The sequence below is a fragment of the Moschus berezovskii genome, chromosome 22, assembly GCF_049115385.1.
Source record: "Moschus berezovskii isolate FMDL1 chromosome 22, NW_MosBer_1.0, whole genome shotgun sequence".
NCBI classification, from domain to species: domain Eukaryota; kingdom Metazoa; phylum Chordata; class Mammalia; order Artiodactyla; family Moschidae; genus Moschus; species Moschus berezovskii.
The window spans coordinates 41,960,369-41,984,481 of record NC_142481.1 but is presented as its reverse complement, the minus strand read 5'-3'; the positions used below and the strand labels follow the sequence as shown (position 1 = coordinate 41,984,481).

Here is a 24,113-nt window from a genome sequence, read left to right as displayed (position 1 = left end):
AAGTATAAGGTTAAGAACTAAAATTAGTCATGATTGGTTAGATATACCCTGGGTCTAGCCTCTTTCCTGGGAAATCTTGTTTCCTTTGGATTCCTTACTCAAGTTGTCAACATACTATGTACACACTGTGTATTTTCCCCCTCTTGCCTGAAATTATCTGAAGTTTAGTTAGTTTAACCAAAAGGTATTAGTCATAGAAATCACCTTTGTTGGTTAAACTGAGCATAGGGATATTCTCTTAATTATTTTTTAATTAATGATGGCATATCTTCATTTACAGTGTTAATTCTAATAGTCATGAAAAGTCAGAACAGCAAGACTTGAATTCTGGCTCATAAGCTTAGTAACCCTGGACAGTTAACATTGATGAGTTTTTCTTGTCCTGAAAGGAGAACCTAATAATCATCCTGGACCTTTTCCTTCTTTACTATAAAGTGCTCTGTGAGTTTTATTTTCCTCAGGTGTCTAATCATAACCAGCTGTACTCTAAGAATATGAAATACTTAAACACTTATGTATCTATTTTAAACCTTCAGACCAGATAGTAATTGTTGTATTTGAAAAAAGAGCTTACTGAAGAGGTAACACTACAATAGCTAAAGAGGTACCTCATAAGCCTGTACTTATAATTTTTTCATTTCCATAATGGTGTGGAAATGCCACTGTATGATGGGCATTTGGCATAGTAGAATATGGCACTACTATGTAGTGGCACCAAAGGAATAAGTTGGTACTATTTTTGACTTTTCCCTAGAACTTCCAGAACTTCAGTTCCTCAGTTGTTTTCAGTGGTTTTGGTAACTGTAATTCCAATACCTGTTTCTTTGCATTACCAAATAGTTTTTGATAAGAAGCTCCATATATGGAGCAGGTTTCCTTGGTGGCTCAGACAGTAAAGAATCTGCCTGCAATGCAGGAAACTTGGGTTCGATCCCTGGGTTTGGAAGATTCCCTGGATAAGAAAATGGCAACCGACTCTAGTATTCTTGCCTGGAGAATCCAATGAACAGAGGAGCCTGGTGGGCTACAGTCGATGGTATCACAGAGTCGGACACAACTGAGCGACTGACACTTTCACTTTCTTCACTACATATATGGAGCAGGGTGCATAATAAGACTAACTAGACTTAGTTAAATATAGTAAACAATTTTGGGGGATGTGGGGGGCTGGGATCTTAGTTCCTCCGCCAGGGATTGAACACACATCTTCAACAATGAAAGTGCAGTGTCCTAACCACAGGACTGCCTGGGAATTTCCAGTACTAATTCCTGGATACCATCAGTGTTAAAACTTTCAGTTATCTTGAATTTCATAAATGGCTTGTTTACTTGTAGTAGTTTTATTACCTATGTGTAATTTTCTGCATTTTAAAGTTCCATTGAAATGCAAATGAAGATTTTTATCATTTGATTATACCTTAGCTAATTAGCCATTATCCTACAATGATTCACTAATTATATTCTCTTTTGCAAATCATTTTATGTGACTATATTCTTCCATTATTTTCACAGAAGTTTTGTTGTTCAGTTGCTCAGTTATGTCCAGTTCTTTGCAACCCCATGGACTGCAGCCTCCCCGGATTTCCTGTCCTTTACTATCTCCCAGAGTTTGCTCAAATTCAAGTGCGTTGACATTGTGATGCCATCCAAACATCTCATTCTCTGATGCCCCCTTCTCCTCCAGCCCTCAATCTTTCCCAGCATCAGGATCTTTTCCAGTGACTCAGCTCTCTGCTTCAGGTGGCCAAAGTATTGGAGTTTCATCTTCAGCATCAGTCCTTCCAATTTGAATATTCAGGGTTGATTTCTTTTAAGATTAACTGGTTTGCTCTCCTTGCTTTCCAAGGGATTCTGAAGAATCTTCTCCAGCACCACAGTTCAAAAGCATCAATTCTTAGGCATTCAGCCTTCTTTATGATCCAACTCTCACATCTGTACATGACTACTGGAAAAACTGTAGCTTTGACTGTATAGACCTTTGTCGGCAAAGTGATGTCTCTGCTTTTTAATACACTGTCTAGGTTTGTCATAGCTTTTCTTCCGCAGTCATCATCCACAGTGATTTTGGAGGATGAAAATAAAATCTGCCACTGTTTAGGCTCTTTTCTTAAAGTATTATATATCTTTACTGCATATTTCATTTTCATAAAGCACTGTGATGACTTTTCTTTGAAGCAGCATATCTATTTTTAGGACCTTAAGTGGCAGATAATGGTTATTCATGAATTACAGTGTCAAACTATAATGTCTAGAGTTTGATTTAGTTAAAAGATTTTATATAATTTCTGTAATATGTAAGAAAATAAATCATTTTTATTTTCTTTTATTCCTCTGTAATTTGTTAATTTTTGCAGTGCTTATGCAGTATTTTTGTTGTTAGGAAAAGAGTTTTTTAAAATAAAAATAGGCAGTGACTCATTTTTCTTTATTTCTCATCTTCTGCATTGCATTTTTAAGGAGACATATCTACTTAAAGTAGAAATACCAGAAAATGAACTGTATAGGGCAAATAGGTTTAAAATTCTTGTAGCCTAATTTCTTTATATTTGTGTATTTTTAAAAATCAATTCTGTATCATGTCATTTTTTTGACCAAAAAGATTTGATCCCAGCTTACCCAAAGTTAAATAACTCTTTTAACTTTGCTCGTAAAACTCCAGCCTCTGGTGGTATTAAGCTTTTTGCCATAAGCAGATGCTGTGCTGTGTTTCAGATCACTGCAGTTTGGAACATCCTTTGAGTGTACATATTATATATGTGCTGAATTCAAATTCTATCCACAGTAAATATGAGGAGATAAGATTTTAGATATACTTTAATAGATTTTTCCTCTAAGCTTCAAAAGATTTTGAAAAATTACCATTATGTATTTCAGGCAAGTTTTGTGGCATCTGGAAACCGAACAGATATTGCATTAGATGATCCCAACTTCTGGCAAAAATGGGCGAAAAAGGCAGAAATAGATATAGATGCCATCAGTGGTAGAGTAAGTATTTCCGTCCCTTAAAAAAAAAGTTACCTGTTGGAATAATTTATTATTATAATATTTTAAGGTGTTCAGACTATGTACTTACTGAAATTTATCTGCGTAAATAAGTTGATACAAGGCAGTTAAATGACAGCATATTGAACCAGGCACTGCTTCAATTTAATTCTTCAGATACCTGACATGATAGGTTGTAATACAGGGAGAGTTAAATTTTGGAGGTTATTTATGTCTTAAAATTATAATGTGTTTTTAAGTTTTCTAATTGTCTTCAAATAATGGATTACTTTTGTTTCACTCTTTAACCTTCATTTTGCTTTTTTGGTGTTAGATCTCATTAATGATGATCTAGTCAACTATAAAAGGAGAAAAATGCAATCAAGAAAGTGGCATTTTCAAATTCTGACAACTAAAAAAAGTTAAAATCCATTTCTGCTTATGTACACGAATCTGTTATGCTTAATAAGTATTAATGAAATTTAAAGAAAAAAGAAAATGGCTTTTTAAACTTAAAACCCTTTGGAGTTAAGAAAGGGCCAAAAAGCTAACACAGAGTTCATGGAACTGATAATATAACTTCATTTCGAAAGACACCTGTCTAATAATTTATAGGAATCAGTGTTTGTAAGTCTTACCTACTGTCAAAATAACTGCTAAATGGTTTCAAGAAATTTATATTAAGCATTGATGCATGGGATCCATTTTAATAGGTAGCCTTTTAAAACGTAAAACTTTACGATGAGGAATAATGCGACTGCCAAATAATCATTACTGTTTAATATGTTTTGGAAATATGTATAATTATGTGTGAAACATTATAAATAAGTAAATTAGAAAAGAGATGTTTATTAAAATATTACTGTTTGCATATTGGCATGTTTATATGCCTAAAAAGTCAATGGAATCTGCAAACCACTTTAAAATTAATGAACTAGTGAATTAACAGGATAGAGGATAAATATGACATTTAGCCTTCTTAAATGTGAGTACTACCAGAAGTAGAAAAGTTATGGAAGAGGAACTCTACTTCATAATAGAAAAACTATTTAGAACACTTAAGGGTATACCTACTGGTCATGTATGATTTTAATAAAGTGAATTACCAGACTTAATTGTAAGATTTGTCAATTAGAAAAACTATACATTTTAAACATTTTAAACTTGAGTTTAAACATAGAAATGCAACCCCAATTAAAAATATTAACAACTTATTCATGTAACCAAACAAAATCTAAAAATTCCTCTGAAATAATAAATATTCAAGAATATTAAATCAACTCTTAGAAATCTGACTTGGCAATAATGATAATGTGGTGCAGTAATGTACATCACTGCGTTGTTCATTTTAGAAAATAATTAGATACTAATCAGTACTTTTATATTATCTAATGCAGTAAGTAAAAATCATTATGTAAATCTGTAAATATTCACTTAGAGCTCTGAAACAGGATGTTTTAGTCAGTAAGTCGTGTCTGACTCTTTGCAACCTCATGGACTATAGTCCACCAGGCCACTCTGTCCGTGGGATTTCCCAGGCAAAAATAGTGGAGTAGGTGGCCATTTCAGCCTCCATGGGATCTTCCCCACCCAGGGATCAAGCCCACATCTGCTGCATTGCAGGTGGATTCTTTACCACTGAGCCACCTGGGAAGCCCCCTAAGATAAGATAGTTAACTTCAAAGTGTCAGAGAGAGAGAACAGTACTTACAGTGTGATCTTGGTTTATGATTTTTCAAAAGTATATAATGGTAATACACAGACATTTGTATATTTGTGCTGGCTCCAGCTAGAGCACACTATGAACTAAGTACCGTTCTTGTGCTATGACTAAAATGAATGAGACAGATGAACCACTGCTTTAATAGGGCTTATAAATTCTGGTGGGTATGTAAACAAATATATAAGATAATTTCTGAGACCAAAGAAAATAAAATCGTAAGATGGTAGAGAATACCTGAAGGAATGGAGATAGCATTCGGTAAAGTGGTCAAGGGAGATCACTCTGAAGGGACATCTGACCTGAGACTTGAATGATGAGAACAAGGCAGCAATGTAAAGACATGAGAAATAAAATTGCAAGGTAGAGGGAATAGCAGTGAGCCATTGGTTGAAATAAGCTTAGTGTGTTCCAGAAATAGAAATGGCTTTGTGTCAGAACATAGGGAGGTGTTGAGAGTGGTGACAGCTTAGGTCAGAGATGATAGATATGGCTTAAATCAATAGTACCTTTTAGATAATCTTATGGAGTTAAGGATTTTATAAAGTTTATATAAACATATAGATGGCTCCATGGTAAAGAACTTGCCCTCCAGTGCAGGAGACACAGGTCAATCCATGGGTTGGAAAGATCCTCTGGAGAAGGAAATGGCAACCCACTCCAGCATTCTTGCCTAGGAAATCCCACGGACTGAGGAGTCTGGTGGGCTGCAGTTCATGGGGTTGCAAAGAGTTGGACATGACTTAAGAACTAAACAACAACATAGTCTTTTAACACTTGTGCAGTTATGTTTCCTGATTTCTACATTGTTTAAAATTTTTTATATTTTCCAGCAAGAAGTATGATGAAGACAAACGGGTATATATGTTTAAAATATAAAAATATATTAACATGTAATAAAGGAACTAAGATATTGAAAGAAATATATAGAGAGCAAAGAATAGAGTAAGAACCAGAGAAAATCAATTTATAGGATGTAAATAGCATTAGAGGAAAAGGACTTATGTAATAATCATGATTAGAATATTCAGTTAGCATTGGTGAAGCATTTTAATAATATGCTCTATACCAAGTAAACTCCAATTTGTGGTAAGTGTATTTTTGAAACAACATGAAAAATAGGAAATTTGATTTCATTTTATCAGATATTTGCTGGGAAAACATTCTGAATTGGAAATCACAAAGGAAATAATTGGCATATTCAAATATATGACAAAAAATTATGTAATAGCAAAAGGTGCTGACTGGTGACTGTTTGTAACAGAAGTATATATGAAAGTATTTTTATTATATAAAAGCTGGTGTATTATAGCTGATTCATGTTATACAGCAGATACTAACACGACACTGTAAAGCAGTTAAAAAAAGCGCTAATGTAATTTGATCACAGGTAGAAATAAATCAAAATCTTTACAGATTATGGGCAAAAAAAACTTGAAAATTTTACTCGAGAAAATCAAACTAAGGTTTTTTGGGGGTGTGGCGGATAGGGAAAGGAACAACTCTTTGTTATGTTTTTAATTAATTTTTATTGAAGTGTAGTTGATTTACAGTGTTGTTTTAGTTTCATGTGCACAACAAGGTGTTTCCATTATAAATACATATTTTTTTTTCAGGTTCTTTTCCCTTACAGGTTATTACAAAATATTGAGTATAATTCTCTCTGTTATACACTAGGTTCTTGTCAGCTTTTTCTTACATAGAAGATGCCAGTCAATAAATGTAAAAGGAATAAGAGAGATGAAAATCTCAAATAATCCACCCTATTGATGAATTCTAAAATTAGTTTAAAATATAAGGAGAAGCTAAACTTCTATATATCTTTCAAAATATTTATTAATTATAAAAGGAAAACTAGTAAGTTTGCAGTGGAAGAACTTAATAGAGAAGGTTAGTGTCATGAGTAATAACATACTAACATTCTGTAACCCATTAAATTCAGTGGCCTGTGTACATAATTTACTGTGGGATAGCAGAACCTGCCTGGCCTGCTTCCCTGCTCCCTTTTACCCTCTCCTGCTCTGGGACTTGAACAGAGAATACCTTTTCTGGTCCATTGCTCTTTTCATCACTTATAATGCCATCTGTTTCTTGGATGCCTAGCAAACTACTTCTCATTCTTGAAAATCTCTTTCAAGAATCACTACTTTGTAAATCATTCAATCATCTTTGTACCCATCTTGTATCATAACATATTGTATCCTGAATAGCATTTGTTTACACATTAGTCTGATCATCAAGACTATCAATTTCTCCTGAGCAGAGAACTTAGTCACAGCTACGCCTGCAGCCCATAACATAGTGCCTAACTTAGAGAAATTGCTCAATAAAGGTAAAAGTTTGTCAACTTAAGTTGTTTTGAATGAATTAAAGTGCATTGAACGTAGTGACGTTCATACACTTACTACCTTGCTTGTTGTATATTCAGTTCACTTCACTCAGTCGTGTCCTACCTTTTGAGACCCCGTGTACTGCAGCACGCATATTAGTATGAGTCTTTTGGAAAGCACTGAAACATGATTCCAGATGCATTAAAAAAAAAGTATACCCTTTGATCAGTATTTCTATTTCTGAATATTTCACTTCTTTGGACTTATCTTTAGGATAAAGTACGAAGATTTACTTTAGCATTGTATATTTTAAAAATTGAAGACAATGTAAATTAAATAATGACTTAATTAGGTAAAGAAAATAATTAGGATGCATAAATTCAGTTTAAAATATAGTTTATGGTTGTTTTAGAAACACAATATAATAATTTTCAGGTTAATAATAAAGTCATATACCAAATTTTTTTATCCTATGATTGTAATATGAATTTATGACAGATGGTAATAAGGATTTTAAAGAAATAGTAAAATTTTTAAATTGACTTGGTAAGTCAGTGGAATCTTTAGTAATTTCTTTCTTCTGGCTTTATATAATTATTTTGTTGTTTGTACAGCTTGAAAGGTAAAAATGTAAAATATTGTTGCAAGCAAAAGAGTAAAAGGACCTTCAAGTAATAGCTGTTAAATTTTACAGAACAGCTTGGTTATTGACACTCCAAGAATTAGGAAGCAAACAAGACCCTTCAGTGCCACAAAAGATGAGTTAGCTGAATTATCTGAACCTGAAAGTGAAGGAGATGAAAAGCCCAAACTTCGGAGACCCTGTGAGCGTTCGAATGGCTATGGAAGAACTGAATGCTTTAGAGTAGAGAAAAATCTGCTAGTTTATGGGTAAAATATTATTTTTAATGTTTACTGTTAGTAGTCTGGTATATAAATTATAGGAAACATATGCTATATTCTAGTATACTTTTTGTCTTGTTAGAAGCAATAAAATTATGTTTAAAGTATCATGCATTTATATATTTAACATATTTAATAGAATGATGAGATACCTTAAATTTTAAAATTACAAATGTATTGCTAATGTCAAACTCCTTATTATCAGATTTGCATATTCAGTAACAAAATGGATAATATTGTTATCCATTATTGAATAAAATATACTAGAAATTACTATGATTCTGCATTTTATTCTGTGGGGAAAAAAACTTTATTAGGTAAATCCTGTTAATGACAAGGTGTGTTTTTTGCAGTTTTCAGACCTTTTATCCATGAGTTATGTTTTTCTCTAGGATTTCATCCAATATTAATGTAAATATACCTCTTTTTAAATAGATGGGGCCGATGGAGAGAGATTCTGTCTCATGGCCGTTTTAAAAGGCAGCTAAACGAGCATGATGTAGAAATAATTTGCCGAGCCCTCTTAGCATATTGCCTTGTTCACTACCGAGGAGATGAGAAAATTAAAGGCTTCATCTGGGATCTCATTACTCCAACTGAAGATGGGCAGACACGAGAGCTACAGAATCATCTAGGTAGGAACATACTTTATTTCCTTTGTATAACTAGCACTTTACATAGTATCCTGTAAAATACTGAAGTATTTCAGATAATGGTAAAGAACTCTTAACCTTCCCTCTCAATACAAGTTCCAAGACTAGTCTGAGTTTTATATATTGTTATATATATAAACATTTATTGGTTTACAATTTGTTGACCCAGTAGTATTTCTTAGAGGTTGTCCATCTATATTCATGTAGATCTATTTTATTTTTTAAACTCCTGCTTAGTAATAGTATGGATATTTCTTAATACATTTAGCATCTCCTTTAATGATGGACATTTAAGACATTTCCAGTTTTAGACAATTGAAAAACAGGTATCAGTAAAGATCCCTGTACATTCCTCGTTGTGCACAGAAACAGATCTTTCACTAAAGTAAATGTCAAGAATTGGGATTGTTGAATTACAGCATATATACCTCCTTAACGTCTAAAATGTAGTCTGTGAGCCTTTCCCAGGAGCTTTTTAGAAATGCAGAATCTTAGACCACAGACTTACTGCATCAGAATCTACGTTTGAACAAGTTCCTCAGCAATTAGTATGTATTGTAATATTTGGAAAACAGTGATATCCATTTAAATTTTTTTAAATATTTTAATTTGTCATCAAATGTGGCTATGCCAATTTACAGTCTTATCGAAGGGCTGGAAATTTTTCTTTGTAACCTTGCTAACAGAACGTTCTTTTTTGCATTAAAATAACTGAATTGTCTATAAAGATAAAAAAGATGACTATGCCTTTAAATTTGTGTTACAGTTTTGTTCCCTTTAATCAACAAATACCTGTCAAAGCACCTGTTATGTGCTTCTTTGCAAAGTACTGGGAAAATGAAAAGGAACAACACAGACAAGATCCCTGAGCTCATGAACCTTACATTCTGGTCAGGCAGAGTTAGACTATATGGACCTTTGTAAGCAAAGTGATATCTCTGCTTTTTAATGTGCTATCTAGGTTTGCCATACCTTTTCTTCCAAGGAACAAGTGTCTTTTGATTTTGTGGCTGCAGTTACCATCCTCAGTGATTTTGGAGCCCAATAAAATGAAATTACCTAAATACTTTTAGATTATGATGAATACTGTGAAGGAAATAAACCAGGAGCTGAGATCGAGAACAACAGAAAGCACGTGGTTTAGATTTGGGGTGGTTATTGGGGTTCTATCCCAAGAGGGAATGAAATTATTAATGTGAAGAGCTGATTTCTGGTAAAGATGAAAGATTGTGTGTATTACACCAATATAATTTCCTTCTTCCTTGAAACCCAACTTAAATGTCAATAAAGAGGAAAAAATTCAAGGCATTAAGGTTGATGAAGTATCCAGGTAAAAATTTTGGTTTCTTAAATAGTAGAAGGGAAGGAAATGGAGAGGGTATCTATAAATCAGTAGTTCACAGCCAGATATGATTTTGTGCCCGTCTTGCTCTCGCTCTGGGTTGTCACAACTTTGAGGATGTTCATGGCATCTATGGGTAGAGGCCATGAATGCACAGGCAGCACCCACAATAAGAAACTGTGCAGCTCAAAATAACAGTAGTGCCAAGACTGAAAAGCCTGCTATAATCCGAAAGAGATTTAAATGTCCTCAGCCAGTTATAATGTATGAGCCTTATTTGGATCCTGATTGAAAGCAGCAGCCCAGGGGAAATTTTTCTGTTATTGTTATTAGATAATTACAAATTTGAATACTAAATATTAAGTAAGTATTACTGCATTTCTTGGGGCTGACATGTTGGGTATTGTAATTTTTTTTTTTTTTAAAGGAGGTCTTTTACATGTGTTAAAAGATACTCAGACATTTATTAGAGGTGATTATTGTCTTCAGTTTATTTCAAAATGTTATTGGAGGTTCGGGAGCAAACATAACACAGATGAAGCAAAATTGGCCATGAATTGATAATGAAGTTGGAAGATAGGACCCAATGCTCCATCGTATTATTCCATCTATTTTTGTGTATGCCTAATTCCATAATTTAAAAATAAATAAGAATAAACCTTTAAAAGTAGACAGGTTGGGAAAGAAATTTTGGAACCTTGGTGTGTTAGATAAGTGGTGACTAACTTAACCAACCAGAGAGAACTGAATCTTAGGTCAACATTAGGAAAGGGAAACAACCAGCTGATTTTGCTTAATAGATTATCCAAAAGTTTCGGGAGTTTGTGACATCCGTGATCTCTGAAAGTGACAGGGGCTTTGATTAAATGTTGTCTGAAAGGGAGATCAGACCCATAAACACCCTCTTCAGCTCCATGTAGCCATGATATGAAGACTGACTGAATGTTTATTCTCTAGAGAAAATAAGGTGTGCATTTCATTGGGATTTGCAACATGGACTTACCAAATGGCTGTTAAATTAATATGTATAATGGACAGTGTCATACTCAAGGAAGAAAACTAAGAAATTTTCCTTGGTTAATCTGATCAGAGCAAAACCTAAAGATAATGACTGGGAAAAGCCAGCCAGATTACCCTTCAAAGAGTCCAGTCATCTCCATTCATTCAGACGGCCAGTCAGTTCTCCTTTTATTCTTAAATATGAGCAAATAACCAGGAGTATCAGACATCTGAGCAAAGTCTCCAACATGAATGAGAGACTAAAAACAAATTGCTAAAATGTAATTGTAGGAAACAGGCTATAAAAAGAAAAGTTTTTAAATATTAATATTTTAAAAGATACTTCAAGTATACCATGATTTTGAAAGAAGAGTAAACACACTCTTGCAAAACAGATCTTTTAGCCACAACTTACACTTTTGTAACTAAGGAAGCAAAAAGTAAAGCACAGGGAAAGGTTTGATCTTTTGGTTTTTACATTTAGAAAAAAAATGTTTTGGAACATAGAGGTAATCAGAATGATTAATTAGAGATATTAAATTGGGTGTTTGGCAGAAATTATGTTAATATGTATGGAGTCATTGTATTGACTGGACTTGTAATTGAGTTAATATTGATACCATTAATGTTTCAAAGATCTCTGTATAGCCTCTACATACCTCTAAAAGCCTCCAGAAGTTGCTTGCATTGTAAAAATGTTTCAAACTGAGCATCTTTATACAAATTATCCCTGATGTCACCTGTCCTCATTTCAACAGGCCTGTCAGCCCCGGTACCAAGAGGTCGAAAAGGGAAGAAAGTAAAGACTCAAACAAGCTCATTTGATATACAAAAAGCAGAATGGCTTCGAAAATACAATCCTGAGCAACTACTTCAAGATGAAGGCTATAAAAAACATATAAAACACCACTGTAATAAGTAGGTAGTAGGGTATTTTTAAGGCAACTCATTAAGAGTTTACTTTTCTGAATTTTAATAATCTTAAAGCATGCTGATTTGGAGTACAGGGACACTATGGTCTAGGGCCAATCCTAATCTTAATCTTACAGGGTGTCCTTCAGCAAATCATGGTACCTTTTGTGTCACTTTTCATCAACAGAGAGAGAAATAAAACTGACCTCCAAGTGATCTTGTTGTATCTTACTTGGCTCCTAAATAATGATGATTGTGAAGATTCTGGAGAACTCTATTTTTTATATATATATATATGATAATAGTGGGGTTAATTTAATCAGAAATAATTATTATTATTTCATTATAAAAATCCGGTATACAAATTCTTTTTTAATTGTAACCCTATGGATGAATTTTCTTTAATGATGGTTAATGTCTTTTGATTTTTTTCCCCCTCATTTTTAGAGTTTTGCTTCGTGTAAGAATGCTGTATTATCTAAAGCAAGAAGTCATTGGAAATGAGTGTCAGAAAGTTTTTGATGGAGTTGATGCAAGGTAAATAACATGTTTATAGTTATTTTTTAGCAACGTAATGAGGCAAAATGACTAGAAATGACTTGAAAATTGTGTATTAAGTGGCTCTATTCAGTGAAATTCACAGAAAGGAAAATCTACCAAATTTAGAGTAATCTTTGTCAGTTTGTTGCCTCTCATCAATAATCTCATTGTTGACTCTGGCACTGAAAATTATAAGAAGAAGAGTGAAAATAACAGTAGTAGTAGCTTCCTACTACCATGTGAAGTGACAGTCTCTCAGTCGTGTCCGACTCTTTGCGACCCCATGAACTACACAGTCCATGGAAGTCTCCAGACCAGAATACTGGAGTGGGTAACCTTTCCCTCCTCCAGGGGATCTTCCCAACCTAGGGATCAAACCCAGGTCTCCCACATTGCAGGTGGATTATTTACCAGCTGAGCCATCAGGGAAGCCCTCCTTTCTGGTTGTGGTGGTTGAACAGCTTATTTGTGTTTAATCACATTTGAGATTAATGATCATAAGTTTGAAGTGAGTCATTTGACAGGGCTCTTGTGATTTTCTCCAGCAATGTTCAACTGCTTAGTTATAGGCAAAAAGGTAAGTGGATTTTTAGGTTTAACATGAATTGGGGTTGTGTCATGTATGTAGAACAGAGGCAAAAGCAGGCAAAGAATTTAAGTGAGTACAGTGCTGGACTACAGAATGCTTATTTATAATGAGGAAAGTGGGGGATGAAAGTGATGATGAGCAGTAAGTGATAAGATGGGGGAAGCCATGATGAAGCTAGAGAATTATAGTGAAAAGTACCCGAGTTAATTGAGTTGGAAGGACCTGACAGTTGGAATTCTGATTGCAGAGATAATGCTGCTATTGGTGATGGTAAGATTAAGTATATGACTGTGTACATGTGTGACTGTGGTAGAGAGAAAAAAAAGATGTTGTAAAGGTCAAGGAACCGAGAGACCAAGTATTGGATGGATCACATGAGGATGCAAAAGTCTCTCACTATAGTGAGAGGGAGGAAACTTAAGTTTTAGGGCTCCTACTGCCATATCTAAGCCCTAAAACTGTAATTCTCTAGCTTCACCATGCTGTTGGTGTCCCCATCTTCCCACTTACTGCTCATCATCAATTTCATCCCCCACTTTCCTCATTATAAATGAGCATTCTGTAGTCCAGCACTGTGCTCACTAAAATTCTTTGCCTGCTTTTCCCTCTGTTCTACATACATGCTGCTGCTGCTGCTGCTGCTAAGTCACTTCAGTCGTGTCCGACTCTGTGTGACCCCATAGACGGAAGCCCACCAGGCTCCCCCGTCCTTGGGATTCTCCAGGCAAGAACACTGGAGTGGGTTGCCATTTCCTTCTCCAATGTGTGAAAGTGAAAAGTGAAAGTGAAGTCGCTCAGTCGTGTCCGACCCTTAGCGACCCCACGGACTGCAGCCTACCAGGCTCCTCCATCCATGGGATTTTCTAGGCAATAGTACTGGAGTGGCTTGCCATTGCCTTCTCCGCTACATACATGACACAACCCCAATTCATGTTAAACCTAAAAATCCACTTACCTTTTTGGCCTATATCTAACCAGTTGAACATTGCTGGAGAAAATCACACAAACTCTGCCAAATGACTCACTTCAAAATTATGATCGTTAATCTCAAATGTTATTAAATACAAATAAGCTGTTTAACCAATATGACCAGAAAGTTCATTTACCAGTTCGTCAAAAGGACCATTCCATACCTCTCTCCTCAAACTATCTTCCTATCCTACTAGCATCCCCTCCAATAATGACTTTGGTAGATATTTCATGGAGAAAATAGACTGGAGAATCCCATGGACAGAGGAGCCTGGCAGGCTGCAGTTCATGGGGTCACAAAGAGTCTGAAGTGACTTAGCACGGACATAACACATAACACATATATTGCTTGAGAGGTTTTTTGTTGTTGTTTGGTTGTGTTCTTTAAAAATATACATATTTTTCTCAGTATAATGAATAGTTTCCTTTCTCACAGGGTTTCCCTGGTGAAGTTCTGCTTAGGACTTATAGCCACTACAGTTTATACATGAATTGTTTCTCAAAGTAGGCAATGAAATTGTGCTAATCAAATTACATCCATCTTTTAAAAGATCTGACTGCCCGTTACTAAGTACTCATAGATACCACTGGAAAGTAGGGCAAAGCTGGGCAAACAGAAAACGGAGAAAAGTATACGGAGGCAAAAAGGAGAAGGAGTGAAAAATAACATTGTAAAGGGAAGAGATCACCGACTCGATGGACATGAGTTTGAGTGAACTCCGGGAGTTGGTGATTGACAGGGAGGCCTGGCGTGCTGTGATTCATGGGGTCGCAGAGAGTCGGACATGACTGAGCGACTGAACTGAACTGAACCTTCAGTTCTACTTGTCGTATGTGTCCCCCTATTTATTCCTTCTCTCAGGATGCCCTAGAAATCCTCTTCCTCATCCTCCTAAGAGCAGCAGCCCTTATGCTTGGAACTCATCTTTTACCTTTTAAAGATTTTACACCTTTGTTTCCTCAGTCATCATTTCCCCCACTCTTTACTGAATCATTCTCTTGGCATATATACATTCTTTAATATCATTCACTTTAAAAAGAACAAAAAACCTACTATAATATACATACATCTTTCTAATCCACTTCTCTGCTCTCCTTCACAAAAATAGCTGTGTGGGTTGATAATCTTATACCTCTTTACTTGCATTTTCTCTTCAGCCTGTTCCAGTTAATCCGATATCTCCACTCTCTAAAATGATTTTTAGTAAAGCCACTAATAACCTACAGTGTGACATTTAGATGTCTCTGAACTTACTCTATTTCGCCTTTCTTGAAGTGATGTCTTCAGGAGACATCCATGCTGCTACAGCCACCTGGTTTTTCTTTTTTCCTCATTGGTCTTCTTACTTTCCTTTGCTAGCTCTTACTCTACTAATAGAGGTTTCCCAGGTGGCTCAGCTCTTTAAGAATCCATCAGCTAATGCAGGAGACGCCGGTGCAATCCCTGGGTCAGGATGATCCTATGGAGGAGGAAATGGCCACCCACTTCAGTATTCTTGCCTGGAAAATCCCATGGACAGAGGAGCCTGGCAGGCTACACAGTTCACAAGGTCGCAAAGAGTAGGATATGGCTGAGAGACTAAACAACAACAGTTCCTTTGATAGAGCTGTAGATGTTGGATTGGTCAAGAGCTGTGTCCTCAGCTTGCTTTCTTGTCTGTTCTTTCTCCTTAGGTGAACTTATGCAGCCTCCTCATATCAAATATGATCTATACATAGATTACTGTCATATTTACATATTCATCCCAGACCTTTCCCCTCAGCTCTAAAGTCTAAAGCAGCTGCCTCAAATATTTCCACTTGAAATATCTGATTAACATCTCAGTCTTCCCCTGCATCGTCCAAATTTTCTGTCTCCTCTTGTTCCCTCCCCACCTTCCCACATACGGGCCTTCTCTATCCTAGTAAATCTACCACCCAGTTGCTCTGGTATTATTCTTGATTATTCTTTTCTCCTCAAACCCTACAGGAGGACCTGTTAGCTTGACAAAGTATATGCAAAGTCTGAGCACTTTTTCACTCTTTCCTCTGCTGACTCCCTAGTCCAAGCCACCATTATCTCATGTTTAGACTTTTGCAATGGCCTCCTTATTGAGTCTCTTTGCCTCTTCTTTTTCAAGAGTAGTTGGATTTTTGTTGTTGTTGTTTTGGCACAGCCCCACGATTTGCAGGATCTTAGTTCCCCAACCAGGGGTTGAACCCAGGCCCCCTGCAGTGGAAGCACAGAGTTCTAACCATTACTGGACTGCCAGGGAATTCCCATTTTTGCATCTTTTGCCTCTCTACAGTTGGACCTTGATACAGAAGCCAGAGTGATCTTTGTAAAGCAAAAATCCGGCCAAAGCAGTCCTCTTCTTAGAACCTTCTCATTTCCCTTAGAATGAAGACCCATCCTACAGTGCCCTGCATAAGTCTGGCCTTCCTCCTCCACTCTGTCCTTCATCCACAGCGTTCCTCCAGCGTGCAGGCTCATTCTGTGCTGTTTCCCCAGTGCAAATATTCTTTCCCTGCATTTTCCACAGAAGTGCCCACTCCCATCATGCAGGTCTCAGCTCAGGTTTCACCTCTGCAGATAGGCCTTCCCTGCCCACTCTAGCTAGAGCAGCCCACCAGTCACTGACTATGACCTAACCTTATTTTATCTCATTCATGATGCCTACTAGTATTAAAAATTGTATTTATTTTTAAACTTTATTTCTCCTGTCAGTACAATTTAAGCTGACTGAAGGTGACATCTGCTATCTGTCTTATTGATGATCATATTCCTAGCCCCCAGAACCTGGGAAATAGTAACAATCAGTAAATATAATTTGTTGTTGACTGATCGGCTCCTCTTTTTCTTTGATCTGATTGAATTCAACCCCCTTGTGATTTCCTAGGAACTGTGATCTTTGAATTATCCTCTTTCATTACTCTTTCCCTCACTGTTTTCTCATTTGTGTTTTATTTGGATTTTAACGTATTCATCTCTCTCTCAACATACTCCCTCATTGCCTCCAGGCCTTTCATTCTTGGGGCAACATTCCCTCTCCCATTTCCCATTTTCCTCCCTTCTCCCTCTCTTACTACTCAGGCTACATCAACTCAGCCTCCCTGTCTTCTCAACTGGGTTCCTTGTCACAGCACTCATCACAGGTATTGAAGAGGTTTTGCAGATACTTCTTCAAAAGTGCAGGGATCTGTATCTTATTATTGGCATTGTTAGCACATAGTGAATACTGTTTAAATCTATTTTGAATGGATGATCTGGCCAGGGGAAATCAGAGGCTTTATGCAAGAGATTGCAGAAATTAACAACAGGAGTATATGCACCTTATTGTATTTCTTTCCCCAGCAGTTAACGAACAGTTAACATGCATATGGCACATTTAAACCATGAGGTGTATACTGAGTCCCCTTTATTCTTTGTGTGTGTTAGTCGCTCAGTCGTGTCTGACTCTGTGACCCCACAGACTGTAGAATACTGGAGTGGATTGCCATTCCCTTCTCCAGAGGAACTTCCCACCCTAGAACCCTGGTCTCCTGCATCGCAGGCAGATTCTTTACCGTTTGAGCTTCAGGGAAGTCTGTAAAGTGAAAGTCACTCAGACCTGTCCAACTTTTCAGGACTGCATGGACTATACGGTCCATGGAGTTCTCCAGGCCAGAATACTGGAGTGGGTAGGTTTTTCCCTTCTCCAGCGGATCTTCCTAATCCAGGAATTGAACTGGAGTCTCCTGCATTGCAGGCAGATTCTTTACCAACTGAGCTATCAGGGAAACCCCCTTTACTCTTTAAAAGGAAAAAAACCTTCTACCTCAGATATCAGTATTTTGAGCTTAGAGTGCCACCTGCTGGTTTGTATAGGGAAATACAGTATCTGACCCACTTGATAATTCCCCTTTGGGTATCCTGTCTCCAGTGTTCTTTCCTTTTCCCTTTGTCTTTCTGTGCTTCTGCTTTAATTAATCCTGACCAGGAATGCAATCAAAACTAAATATCTTCTTTAACTGTGTTTTTCCTCATCTGTTTTTCAGCTTTTGCCATATCACAGGAAAACCTCTCTTCCTCTTTCTTCACTAAACTAAAAAATATTGTGATTGTGACACTTCTGTTTTTAAGCAAAATAAAATATAATGAGATGTGCATTTTAGAATGCTGAAAAATGTCTTTCAGTCTCCTGGCAAAACACGAAAAATAAAAAGTGATTTCCTTGTGTTTTATTTACTTATAAAACTTAAAACTCTTTCTTTTTCATTGTCAGTGTCTTTTATTTCAACCATATTAGTGTTTAAGTATTAGGTTCTTGTGAACCAGACCAGAAACATTGATCACTTATTTTATATCTGTATGAAAGTTTATTTTGAGTTCCCAAAGATAACCAACTTATAGATAAACTTTTGTCACACAACTTAGGAAACTCTTCATATCTTACATCCATAGTCCTTTGTTAATTATAAAATTTATGATGCTAAGATGAAGAGATGAAATGCAACTAAATTTGTGGGGGGTTTTTGTGTGTTGTGTTTTTAAATCATATCTGTGATTCTTTGAAAACTAATAATTCATTAATTTCATAGAGAAATTCTCAAGTAGAATTTTGATTCCCTGGGGTATTATGCTGTGCTTAATCACTCAGTCGTGTATGACTCTTTGCAACCCACTGGAGTATAGCCTACTAGGCTCATCTCTTTATGGGGATTCTCCAGGCAAAAATACTGGAGTGGGTTGCGATGCCCTCCTCCAGGGGATCTTCCTGGCCCATGGATCAAACTCAGGTCTCCTGCATTGCAGGTGGATTCTTCACCCTTTGAGCCACCAGGGAAGCCCAAGAATACTGGAGTGGGTAGCCTATCCCTTCTCCAGGAGACCTTCCCAACCCAGGAATCAAACCGGGGCCTCCTGCATTGCAGGAGGATTCTTTACCAGTTGAGCTACTAGGCAAGCCCTATTCAATCTTTGCCCCTTTGGCTGTTGAATACAATATAAGAATGACATATATTTATATAAAAATTAGTGATTTTGCTAATCCTTGTCAAACATTATTAACTATGCTAGGCTGAAGGAGACAGTGGCTTGAATCTCTATGGTAAGGAAGTGAACATTTCAGTCTTTTTATGCGTGGCATCTTTCCCTTTTTAGAGGTATATATTACTTTAGAGGTGTGTTACTTGCAGAATGTTTCTGGGAAAATAATAATTTCAAGGGATAAAGGAAAAGAAAGTTATATTTATAAAAGTGTTGTAGTTGTTTTATATTAATGAAAACCACCAATTTACCAGAGCATCATGGATTTATCATTGTCTTTTTAGTAACCTATCATATTGTCATTTTGTGGCATGGTATTATAAACAGCATAAAAATAGCTGTGTTTTCATAAAATTATTAATCAAAAACTTGCGTTTTCCTCTACTTGTAAGCAGTGTTTCATTTTTCAGTGTGACTTCCTAGCAGTTGTTGTTGTTCAGTCACTCGGTCGTGTCCAACTCTTTGCTACCCCATGGACTGCAGCACGCCGGGCTTCCCTGTCCTTCACCATCTCCGAGAGCTTGCTCAAACTCATTCCATTTAGTCAGTGATGCCATCTAACCATCTCATCCTCTATCATCCCCTTCTCCTCCTGCCTTCAATCTTTCCCAGCATCAGGGTCTTTTCTAATGAGTGGGCTCTTCGCATCAGGGGGCAAAGTATTGGAGTTTCAGCTTCAGCATCAGTCCTTCCAATGAATATTCAGGATTGATTTCCTATTCCTAGCAATAGCATTCTAAAAGAGACATAACTTGTTTTACAGTCTAGAGCAATTGGTTTGCTTTTTTAGGGGCTCAGTCCCCTCATATACAAAATAAGATATTTGAACCAGATGATTTTGGCCACATTGTTTGCTGACGTAATCAGATAGAACCTTTTGTCTGTATCTGAAGGAAATCAGTGGAAAGAATAGTATTCCTTAAGGATAAAGTAAACCTGTTGAAACTTACTTTTTCTGTTGTGCTTAAGAGTATTAATTCATTTTATGATATGTTTGTAGTTATTGTGCAATTTTATAATTTTAATTGTGATATATAATAATGATAATTGAGGGAAATAATAAAGTTATATCCTCTTTTTTGTTAAAAACCACAATGCTTTTTAGAAGCTCTGTAAAATTTTGCCCCTCTTAGACTTGTTTATAGTAACTTATAAAGTTATATCATGTTTTTTTTTAAGTGACATTGATGTTTGGGTCCCAGAACCAGACCACTCAGAAGTGCCAGCTGAGTGGTGGGATTTTGATGCTGATAAGTCACTCCTTATTGGAGTTTTTAAACATGGTAAGTGAGAAGTAAGATAGGTAGAGTCTTCATCTCTGTATACTGTTAACTCAGCTATGAATTTATTAATTTCCACTTATAGCTTTATTTCAGTAACACCCATTGAATACACTATATAAAGTGTGCACTCTCAAACTGTCCATCAGTCACTGCATTTTCTTATGAGTGGGTGGCATATATAAACTGCTTCTCCCGGACATATCTCATGTAGCGTTCCCTCTCAGAGTTTTTGTGTGAGAATTGTTACATGTGATCAGTTTTTTCCTCTTTTTCATTTTAACTGATTAATTTAATCTAGATTCCTAAATATACTTATTGTCAGACCATGTAATGTTTGTGATAATTTCTAGAAAACATTTAACCTGTATCATTTTAATACATGGTCCCTTTAGCCCAGGAACATCACCCATCATAAATATGAGAAATACTTACATGTTTTTCTTCTTTTTATCCTTTTTACTTCCAAAATTGGTGGTCCCTCAAGGTTATGAAAAGTATAACACTATCCGAGCAGACCCGGCATTGTGCTTCTTGGAAAGAGTGGGAAAACCTGATGAGAAAGCAGTTGCTGCGGAACAGAGAGCAAATGATTATATGGATGGGTACGTGCATTTCAGAAGCACGAGTTCTCTGTATATCTCTGTCAGCATCAGCATGTTCTATGTCAGTGATGTTTCTCTTTAAATAAAGTAGTAGTAAGAGATTTTGGAGTTTACAATCCAAACAAGCTAATGATAGTCTAATAAGTCAGCACTTGTCAAACAGAGTGTGAATGAAGAAAAAGACTGGACCTTCCCCACACCCATTCATTTGATAAGTTCTTCACTTGTCCATTCTTAGTAGTCACAGCAATTAAGACCATAAAATTCTGGAGGTATAAGAGGGAAGAAGAAAGCTAAGCATACACAACTGAAGAGAAATATAATGTTCGTTATACCTGTTTCTTCTCTCACCGAAAGAGAAAAGTTAGAGACTATGTTAAGATTAATACCATATTTATAAGTTAACTTGGAAGTTATTAGAGTAATTATAACTAGCATTTTTCTGACTTGCCATGTAACTGCCTTCATGCTAACAGACTTGAGCTCCTCTGGCTAAAGAACAGAGACTTCAGTCTGACCTTTAAAACATTAAAAAGTCCTTCCAACAGTACCCCATCTGTTTGTCCAGCCAAGGGAAATTTGAAGTTCGGGAAGAATAATTATGGCATTTGTTGGTATTTAACAGGGATGTGGAAGATCCAGAATACAAACCTGCCCCAGCTATCTTTAAAGATGATATAGAGGTAGGCTTTGAATCATGTTTTTAAGTCATCAGTTCTGGTTATCCATGTTTTCTTTTGTGTGTTTTTCCTTCATATGTTTTTATTATGCATCATTTCTCAAGTTAGTGACCAGCTTAGGTTGCCAGACATCACAAATAAGCATTTAGAATTTGCTTGATCTCCCCTTCCAGACAAGCTGGAGATTGGTTTGGACATATGGATGAAATGGAACTTGCCGACTTGCTACACTGCTAGGAACCAAAGAAACAGTGTTCAGGGACAAAACCCCAAAGCAGAGTGAAAACTAGATACTAAAGGTACACAGCAACAGTTAGAAACTGTGCCTCCATAAAACAGTTTGAAATAGAGGGTAGAGCCTAGAGGAATTTTGAGCTGCTACAGCACAGTTCTAAGTGTTCTATTTATAGAAAGTCAAAAGGAAGAAAAAGAGTTGTTGAAAGTACAGAAAATAATCTGTTGGATTGGAGAAATGATATTAAAAGAGGAGAGGAATTTCTCCAGTATTTCTGAGAACATAGTAAAGACTAAATAATGCTATGGCTGTCAGGTAGGATGTGCTGGCCTTGGTTGCCAAGGGAATGGGATATTGGTGTGGTGCCTACATGAGGAAGAAAAATGAGGTTTAGGCCAGTGTGTACCAGGGACAGTGATAGCCAATAAAATCAGAACCTTTAAAGGGTAGTACTTCCTGCCAAACCGTGCATAAAAACATAGAAATTTATCTCAGCGTGGACTTCAGGTAAGGAGAAAATTATCTCCCCTGAGAATTCATAACCATAGGCCTACCTTTTCTTGAGTTTATGGTTTGATTTTTTTTTTTTTTAATTTAATCTTCATGGTCCAGGAATTCTCAAGGCAAAAAATGTAATATAAAAAGAGATCCCAAGCTGGTAATACACTTGAGGTACCTGGTGAAAGAAAACAAAGATAAAGAACTATTAGAAGAAACAACTTCAGTTGAGATTATATTTGTATCCTGAAGATAAAAGCCTTCCATGAAATAAGGTCAAAATCCAAAACTTCATCTATGAGGAACAATTTACCATGAGTTAATGTTAGCAAATACAACAAAGAACAAGATTAGATCTCTAAGAATTTCTAATAATAGATCTCCTGAAATAGAAAATAAATAAATTTTTTACTGATTAAAGACATTAAAGGAAGAACTAAGAACAGAACAAAAGAAAGCATAAGATTTCGAAAGGGACATGTGAAGGAGACTTATATGTAACTTTAGAAGTGGAAAATATTGACCTTGAAATTTAGAACTCAACAAATAAGTTAAACCTTGTGCTGGAGAAGCAAATTAGACACAGTTCATGAGAGAAGAAATTATTTACAGTATAGAGGAAATTATCCTTAATGTAGCATGATGAATCAGTTTGAGTCAAAAAGAGAGAAACCACATAGTAATTTCAACAACAGGGAAAGCTTGATGTAAAGACTTACTGATTGTGATAGAGGAATTGAAATAATGAGAGGTAGACTAGAAAGAAGTGTCGGGAACTCGAAAGAATTTAAGAATAGCCACTGCTCCTAAGGCTGAGATACAGCACCCTGAGAAGGATCCTGTCCCCATGAGGGCTAAGGGTATGGCCTTAGTAAGCAGAGGACTATTACCAAAAAGATTAGAAATAACAAGTATTGGATAGGATGCAGAGAAAAGTGAAACCTTGTACATTGTTGGCGGGAATGTAAATTGGTGTAGCCATTATGGAAAACAGTATGGAGGTTCCTTAAAAATTGTCATGTGATCCAGCAGTCAAACTAATGGGTACCTAGCCTTTAAAGAAAAACACAAATTTGAAAAGATATATGCACCCCCATCACATGTTGTTTCAAGTATTATTTATAATAACCAAGATGTGGTAACAGCCTAAGTGTCTCTTAATGGAAAAATGGGTAAAGAGATTGTGAGAGATATATATACATAACACACATTTTCGTATATATGTATACAATGGAATATTATTCAGTCTTTAAAAAGACTGAAATCTTCACGTTTGCAACAAAATGGATGGACCATGAGAACATTATGCTAAGTGAAATAAGTCAGAGAAAGACAAATACTGTGTGATCTCTTAATATGTGTAATCTAAAAATATGTTTTTAAACTAAATTGATAGATAAAGAGAACAGATTGTGCTTGGCAGAGGCTGGGAGTTAGAGATGAGGTGGAAATGGGTGAACTGTTTTTGGTTTGGGTTTTTCTAGTTTAAATAAAGTTTTAAAATTCTATTGCAAAGCAAAGTATTATAAAGAAAATCGATTGTCTTACTGTATCTTGACCCAGTTTCCCTGTGACAGATTTCTGTTTTCTTTTGAAAGGATGATGTTTCCTCACCAGGAGATCTTGTTATAGCAGATGGAGGTAAATAACGTTTCTTTCTTTCTTTATATTATTGCAAATTAGCATTCCCATGATACCATGAAATAAGTAAACTAGTACACTATTATATGTTTCAAATGTACATGAAATTTATTGAAGACAGTTAAAATTGTTATAAAACATAGTTGATTGAAAGTTTAACAATATTTTTAGTTTTTAGAGCTCTAATTAAAGCTTTTTTAAAAGAGATTTGTTTTTGCTTTTCACTT

General features: G+C 36.0%; 1 protein-coding gene across 16 annotated transcripts in view; it reads left to right on the top strand.

Annotated features, from left to right (window-relative positions):
• The window catches only part of CHD9 (chromodomain helicase DNA binding protein 9), a 223,413-nt gene that overhangs the window by 173,646 nt on the left and 25,654 nt on the right, over window positions 1-24,113 (top strand). For all 16 annotated transcript variants that reach the window (XM_055412765.2, XM_055412768.2, XM_055412767.2 and 13 more), the window contains 9 exons: window positions 2,875-2,985; window positions 7,727-7,923; window positions 8,371-8,570; window positions 11,688-11,847; window positions 12,289-12,378; window positions 20,127-20,230; window positions 20,715-20,832; window positions 21,458-21,515; window positions 23,844-23,886. In XM_055412765.2, coding sequence (XP_055268740.2) covers window positions 2,875-2,985; window positions 7,727-7,923; window positions 8,371-8,570; window positions 11,688-11,847; window positions 12,289-12,378; window positions 20,127-20,230; window positions 20,715-20,832; window positions 21,458-21,515; window positions 23,844-23,886 — 1,081 coding nt within the window. The remainder of the gene's footprint in view (window positions 1-2,874; window positions 2,986-7,726; window positions 7,924-8,370; window positions 8,571-11,687; window positions 11,848-12,288; window positions 12,379-20,126; window positions 20,231-20,714; window positions 20,833-21,457; window positions 21,516-23,843; window positions 23,887-24,113) is intronic.